This window comes from Anoplopoma fimbria, chromosome 15 (assembly GCF_027596085.1).
Source record: "Anoplopoma fimbria isolate UVic2021 breed Golden Eagle Sablefish chromosome 15, Afim_UVic_2022, whole genome shotgun sequence".
In the NCBI taxonomy this organism is placed as follows: Eukaryota; Metazoa; Chordata; class Actinopteri; order Perciformes; family Anoplopomatidae; genus Anoplopoma; species Anoplopoma fimbria.
Window position 1 is genome coordinate 2,395,817 of NC_072463.1, and position 7,798 is coordinate 2,403,614.

The following is a 7,798-nucleotide window of genomic DNA, read 5'->3' on the forward strand; positions in this document are numbered from 1 at the left end:
GATCTACTCATGCAGTTAAAGTCAAAGGGTTTGGTTATTAGATTTTAAATTTTAGTGTCAAAGGAAATCTTTTAGTAATATTGCTTAAAAAAATATAGTGGTAGAGAAAGAATTCAGCTTATTTAAGTAAAAAAACAAAAACACTGTAAAATACTCAATTACAAGGGAAAAGTATACCAATAAAATGTAATAAAAACGTTAGTGTAGTATGTTGTTAAAAAGTCATAGTAGATTACACCCTAACAAAATGTAAAAGAATTAATAAGTCATAGTAAAGTATGCAATAAAAAAATGTGATAAATAGTTTATATTATAGTAAAACACTGGTAGGGAACATTTTACTGTCAAATTAGTACTTTATACTTCAAGTACATTTTATTGATAATACTTACATACTTTTAATATAGTAAATGCTCTGTTGGCTGTAGTGCTGGACATTTTTAAGAAGCCACTCTGACATTACATTTTCTAGAGATCAACCAGAAACCACTGCAGTCATTGTTTTCTGCAGATGATAGAAGATGTTTTGAAGGTAAACATGCGTGATTAACATCTGTGACTTGTTTGATGCTTTAGGAGGAAGCTGCAGGTCTACAGGCAGCTACAGCAGGACAACTGCTGACTAAAAGGTAACTTTTAGAAGCTGGAACTGCACTTTGTATATTGTTTAAGTTTTTAGGAAACTAGTTTAAGGGTTCAGTTTCTTCAAATTAGAATAAAAACAATGGAGGACAATGGAACAATTACATTTTGTTTGTAGAAATATGTCTGTTCTACTCAACTGTCAATAGTTTTCATAGGAATGATTTATTTGGTTTAAAGTAAAGTCATTGGATGGTCTGTGGATTAATCTGAGTAATAGGGTCACTTTTTATAGATATTTTAAATGTTATGTTTCAATTTTGGGAGAACATGGGATTCTCCTTATTGTGAGGAATAGGTAGAACTTGAGATGCAGTTGAAAGGTCTGAAAAAGCAGACTTAAGTGGACTTTAAGTGATTTCTTTTTGTTTGTGAAACTTCTGCTCCAAAGTAAAAAAATGAACATTTTAAAAAATCTTTCCCCATTCAGGGAGGAGAGGAGAGATTCTTCCCCACGGCGACCCTTCTTCCATCGGGTTCTTCGAGCTGCCTTCCCCTTACACCTGCTCTTCTTCCTGCTGCTGATTCTGGCCTGCCTGGTGCCTCTGTCTGAAGAGAACTACAGCTGTACACTGTCCAACAACTTCGCCCGCTCCTTCTACCCCATGCTGCACTACACCAACGGCCCTCCGCCCACATGAACACTGCCATGACGACCAGACGAAGAGAAACGTAATCCTGTCAGGTGGAAATCCAAAAATGGAGCCCTGAACAGTGTTAATGTTCAAGTTCAAAGACACTTCTCCCTTCCGCAAAAAGAAGAAGCCCCGCCCATCATGTCTGAAGGCCTCATCTTTGTTTTTTGATTCAAAATTTTATTGGTGTTTTTGAAAATATATTTATTGTTTGTGGAGTTCCACAGTTATAAAAAAAAAAAAGAAGCCATATCACTGGTTCGTTTGGAAGTTTTGTCATATTTAAATGTAGTTTTGCGTCCCCACCAAACATCAATATTTTAATATCTACAGAATATATATATATTCACTTTTGTACTTTCACTACAGACTGTTCCAAACTGAAGGAAAAAGGACAGTTTTAACCAAAGCATCCAGAAAGCGGAGCACACTAGCCATTTTCTACCACTGCAGCTATTTGTACTGTTTTCATAGAAGGAAGCCACATTTTGTACAGAAACGTTGTTGAATCAAGTGATATTTAAGAAGTGACGATCTGTAAGATATGGCGGTGTATCATCCTCAAACATGCCTTTTTCTAGCCAGCAGAACTACCATAACTTTATCAGATAATGTACTTTATTTGGTGTTATTGATGATTTTTGTATATAATGGCAAACTACTGAGGGATAAATACTTTAATTGTTGTTTCTGCATTTGAGTTTGAGTGTGGTACTGAAATCTATATTTAACATGGGGCAATAGTTAACATGCCAGTGGATTAAAATGACAGATATTTTCCTATGATTATGTTCCCTTTACTGCCAGTAAATATTTTAGCAGATTACTGAACTGAAAAGTTTTGCAAAAGAAGTCCTCAAATTAAAGCTGCATTAAGTGATTCTTGACCACTAGGGGGCAGAAAGAGTCTTGACGCACCCCTCATAGAGCAATAGCTAATAAACTTTAAAATATAGTTTATGGTTGATGCTGTAATAAACATGAATGATTTACCTGAACACTGCTTTAAAACACTTGTCAGTCATGTAGTTGAAGGACTGCTGTCACAATGTGACGAGCCAGAACATGAATGTAAGTGATCCTTTGGGCATTGAATGTAGCTGTGTATATGCACAATCAAAGATCTTTAAATGTTTTTCATTTATAATGTTAATATTATTGATCATAAATGTCAATAAGGGAGAATGATTTGATTTGAAAACTCAGTGTTTGATTCTATGTTGTACATAATCTCCGCCTCACACTCAGCAGAAAGAAACAACAAAAGGTGTGTAAAGTTTGATTTATTTTGTGAACTATTATTTATGGGATGTATAGATTGTCATTTTTGATTGACAATAAACTGTGGTTGCCATGATTTGCAGCTCTATGTTTTCTGTATATTTAGGCTAGAGAAGGACCTTGTCTAAAAGCTGATGGATTGACAGCCAAAACATTGCGGGATCTTAGATATGAATTTGTGTGTTGTGCAAAAATAAGAATATTTACAGCATCTGATTTGAATGTGTATGTGTGTGCACAGGCATATAAGCTAAAGACATCAGGAATTTAAATCAGTATATTAACAGTGGTAGGATAAACTGGCAATGAATGATAAATACATTTCATAGTACAGTATGTCGGAAATGTCATGAAAAAAGTCGTAGTATAGAATGATGAAAAAAGGGAAGAGTCATTGTATAGTATGTCAAAGGAAGTCACACAGTGTGTCAAAAAAAGTAATAGTATAGTATGTCGAAAAAAGTCATAGTATAATATGTTGAAAAAAGTGATAAAAAGTCAAAATATAGTATGTCGAAAAAAGTCATAGTATAGTATGTCGAAAAAAGACATAGTATAGTATGTCGAAAAAAGTGATTGTCAAGTCATATTATGGTATGTCGAAAAAAGTCATGAAAAAAAGTCATACTATAGTATGTCGAAAAAAAGTCATAGTATAGTATGTTGAAAACAGTCATAGTATAGTATGTCGAAAAAAGTGATTGTCAAGTCATATTATGGTATGTCGAAAAAAGTCATGAAAAAAAGTCATACTATAGTATGTCGAAAAAAGTGATTGTTAGTCATATTATGGTATGTCGAAAAAAGTCATGAAAAAAAGTCATACTATAGTATGTCGAAAAAAGTGATTATTAAGTCATAGTATAGTATGTCGAAAAAAGTGATTGTCAAGTCATAGTATAGTATGTCGAAAAAAGTGATTATTAAGTCATAGTATAGTATGTCGAAAAAAGTCATAGTATAGTATGTTGAAAAAAGTTATAGTATAGTATGTCGAAAAAAGTGATTGTCAAGTCATAGTATAGTATGTCGAAAAAAGTCATAGTATAGTATGTCGAAAAAAGTCATGAAAAAAGTCATAGTATAGTATGTCAAAAAAAGTCATAGTATAGTATGTCGAAAAAAAGTCATAGTATAGTATGTCGAAAAAAGTCATGAAAAAAGTCATAGTATAGTAAGTCGAAAAAAGTCATGAAAAAAGTCATAGTATAGTAAGTCGAAAAAAGTGATTATTAAGTCATATTATGGTGTGTCGAAAAAAGTCATGAAAAAAAGTCATACTATAGTATGTCGAAAAAAGTCATGAAAAAAAGTCATAGTATAGTATGTCGAAAAAAGTGATTATTAAGTCATAGTATAGTATGTCGAAAAAAGTCATAGTATAGTATGTCGAAAAAAGTGATTATCAAGTCATAGTATAGAATGTTGAAAACAGTCATAGTATAGTATGTCGAAAAAAGTCATACTATAGTCATAGTATAGTATGTCGAAAAAAGTCATGTATAGTAAAAAAAGTCATAGTATAGTATGTCGAAAAAAGTGATTATTAAGTCATAGTATAGTATGTTGAAAAAGTCATAGTATAGTATGTCGAAAAAAGTCATAGTATAGTATGTCGAAAAAAGTCATAGTATAGTATGTCGAAAAAAGTCATGAAAAAAAGTCATAGTATAGTATGTCGAAAAAAGTGATTATTAAGTCATAGTATAGTATGTTGAAAACAGTCATAGTATAGTATGTCGAAAAAAGTCATGAAAAAAAGTCATAGTATAGTATGTCGAAAAAAAGTCATAGTATAGTATGTTGAAAACAGTCATAGTATAGTATGTCGAAAAAAGTGATTGTCAAGTCATATTATGGTATGTCGAAAAAAGTCATGAAAAAAAGTCATACTATAGTATGTCGAAAAAAGTCATGAAAAAAAGTCATAGTATAGTATGTCGAAAAAAGTGATTATTAATTCATAGTATAGTATGTTGAAAACAGTCATAGGATAGTATGTTGAAAAAAGTCATGAAAAAAAGTCATAGTATAGTATATCGAAAAAAGTGATTATCAAGTCATAGTATAGTATGTCGAAAAAAGTCATGGAAAAAAGTCATAGTATAGTATGTCGAAAAAAGTGATTATTTAGTCATAGTATAGTATGTTGAAAACAGTCATAGTATAGTATGTCGAAAAAAGTCATACTATAGTATGTCGAAAAAAGTCATAGTATAGTATGTCGAAAAAAGTCATAGTATAGTATGTCGAAAAAAGTCATGAAAAAAAGTCATAGTATAGTATGTCGAAAAAAGTGATTATTAAGTCATAGTATAGTATGTTGAAAACAGTCATAGTATAGTATAAAAAGTCATAGTATAGTATGTTGAAAAAAGTCATAGTATAGTATGTTGAAAAAAGTCATAGTATAGTATGTCGAAAAATGTGAAAAAGTCATGAAAAAAAGTCATAGTATAGTATGTCGAAAAAAAGTCATAGTATAGTATGTTGAAAACAGTCATAGTATAGTATGTCGAAAAAAGTGATTATTAAGTCATAGTATAGTATGTCGAAAAAAGTGATTATTAAGTCATAGTATAGTATGTTGAAAACAGTCATAGTATAGTATGTCGAAAAAAGTCATGAAAAAAAGTCATAGTATAGTATGTCGAAAAAAAGTCATAGTATAGTATGTTGAAAACAGTCATAGTATAGTATGTCGAAAAAAGTGATTGTCAAGTCATAGTATAGTATGTCGAAAAAGTGATTATTAAGTCATAGTATAGTATGTTGAAAACAGTCATAGTATAGTATGTCGAAAAAAGTCATGGAAAAAAGTCATAGTATAGTATGTCGAAAAAAGTGATTATTAAGTCATAGTATAGTATGTTGAAAAAAGTCATAGTATAGTATGTCGAAAAAAGTCATGAAAAAAGTCATAGTATAGTATGTTGAAAACAGTCATAGTATAGTATGTCGAAAAAAGTCATGAAAAAAGTCATAGTATAGTATGTTGAAAAAAGTCATTAAAAAAGTCATAGTATAGTATGTCGAAAAAAGTGATTATTAAGTCATAGTATAGTATGTTGAAAAAGTCATAGTATAGTATGTTGTGAAAAGTCATGAAAAAAGTCATAGTATAGTATGTCGAAAAAAGTCATTAAAAAAGTCATAGTATAGTATGTCGAAAAAAGTGATTATTAAGTCATAGTATAGTATGTCGAAAAAGTCATAGTATAGTATGTCGAAAAAAGTCATGAAAAAAAGTCATAGTATAGTATGTCGAAAAAAAAAAGTCATAGTATAAAAAAGTCATAGTATAGTATGTCGAAAAAAGTCATGAAAAAAAGTCATAGGATAGTATGTTGAAAAAAGTCATGAAAAGTCATAGTATAGTATATCGAAAAAAGTGATTATCAAGTCATAGTATAGTATGTTGAAAACAGTCATAGTATAGTATGTCGAAAAAAGTCATAGTATAGTATGTCGAAAAAAGTGATTATTAAGTCATAGTATAGTATGTTGAAAACAGTCATAGTATAGTATGTCGAAAAAAGTCATGAAAAAAAGTCATAGTATAGTATGTCGAAAAAAGTCATAGTATAGTATGTTGAAAACAGTCATAGTATAGTATGTCGAAAAAAGTGATTGTCAAGTCATATTATGGTATGTCGAAAAAAGTCATGAAAAAAAGTCATACTATAGTATGTCGAAAAAAGTCATGAAAAAAAGTCATAGTATAGTATGTCGAAAAAAGTGATTATTAATTCATAGTATAGTATGTTGAAAACAGTCATAGTATAGTATGTCGTGAAAAGTCATGAAAAAAAGTCATAGTATAGTATGTCGAAAAAAGTCATGAAAAAAAGTCATAGTATAGTATGTCGAAAAAAGTGATTATTAAGTCATAGTATAGTATGTTGAAAACAGTCATAGTATAGTATGTCGTGAAAAGTCATGAAAAAAAGTCATAGTATAGTATGTCGAAAAAAAAAGTCATAGTATAGTATGTTGAAAACAGTCATAGTATAGTATGTCGAAAAAAGTGATTGTCAAGTCATATTATGGTATGTCGAAAAAAGTCATGAAAAAAAGTCATACTATAGTATGTCGAAAAAAGTCATGAAAAAAAGTCATAGTATAGTATGTCGAAAAAAGTGATTATTAATTCATAGTATAGTATGTTGAAAACAGTCATAGTATAGTATGTCGAAAAAAGTCATGAAAAAAAGTCATAGTATAGTATGTCGAAAAAAGTGATGAATCAAGTCATAGTATAGTATGTCGAAAAAAGTGAAAAGTCATAGTATAGTATATCGAAAAAAGTCATGGAAAAAAGTCATAGTATAGTATGCCGAAAAAAGTGATTATTAAGTCATAGTATAGTATGTTGAAAACAGTCATAGTATAGTATGCCGAAAAAAGTCATAGTATAGTAAGTCGAAAAAAGTCATAGTATAGTATGTTGAAAAAAGTCATAGTATAGTATGTCGAAAAAAGTCATGAAAAAAAGTCATAGTATAGTATGTCGAAAAAAGTGATTATTAAGTCATAGTATAGTATGTTGAAAACAGTCATAGTATAGTATGTCGAAAAAAGTGATTATCAAGTCATAGTATAGTATGTCGAAAACAGTCATAGTATATATGTCGTGAAAAGTCATGAAAAAAGTCATAGTATAGTATGTCGAAAAAAGTCATGAAAAAAAGTCACAGTATAGTATGTCGAAAAAAAAAAAGTGATTATTAAGTCATAGTATAGTATGTCGAAATAAAGTCATAGTATAGTATGTCGAAAAAAGTCATGAAAAAAGTCATAGTATAGTATGTCGAAAAAAGTTATAGTATAGTATGTCGAAAAAAGTCATGAAAAAAAGTCATAGTATAGTATGTTGAAAAAAGTCATGAAAAAAAGTCATAGTATAGTATATCGAAAAAAGTGATTATTAAGTCATAGTATAGTATGTTGAAAACAGTCATAGTATAGTATGTCGTGAAAAGTCATTAAAAAAGTCATAGTATAGTATGTCGAAAAAAGTCATGAAAAGTCATAGTATAGTATGTCGAAAAAAGTGATTATTAAGTCATAGTATAGTATGTCAAAAAAAAAAGTCATAGTATAGTATGTCGAAAAAAGTCATGAAAAAAGTCATAGTATAGTATGTTGAAAAAAGTCATAGTATAGTATGTCGAAAAAAGTCATGAAAAGTCATAGTATAGTATGTTGAAAAAAGTCAGTAGAAAAAAAAAAGTCATAGT

General features: G+C 29.6%; 1 protein-coding gene across 1 annotated transcript in view; it reads left to right on the top strand.

Annotated features, from left to right (window-relative positions):
• Positions 1-2,622, top strand: part of LOC129103677 (nesprin-2-like) — a 44,206-nt gene extending 41,584 nt beyond the window's left edge. Inside the window, exons 40-41 of the mRNA XM_054614259.1 lie at positions 577-629; positions 1,073-2,622. Coding sequence (XP_054470234.1) covers positions 577-629; positions 1,073-1,283 — 264 coding nt within the window. The 3' untranslated portion in view covers positions 1,284-2,622. The remainder of the gene's footprint in view (positions 1-576; positions 630-1,072) is intronic.
• The last annotated feature ends 5,176 nt before the right edge of the window (positions 2,623-7,798 follow it).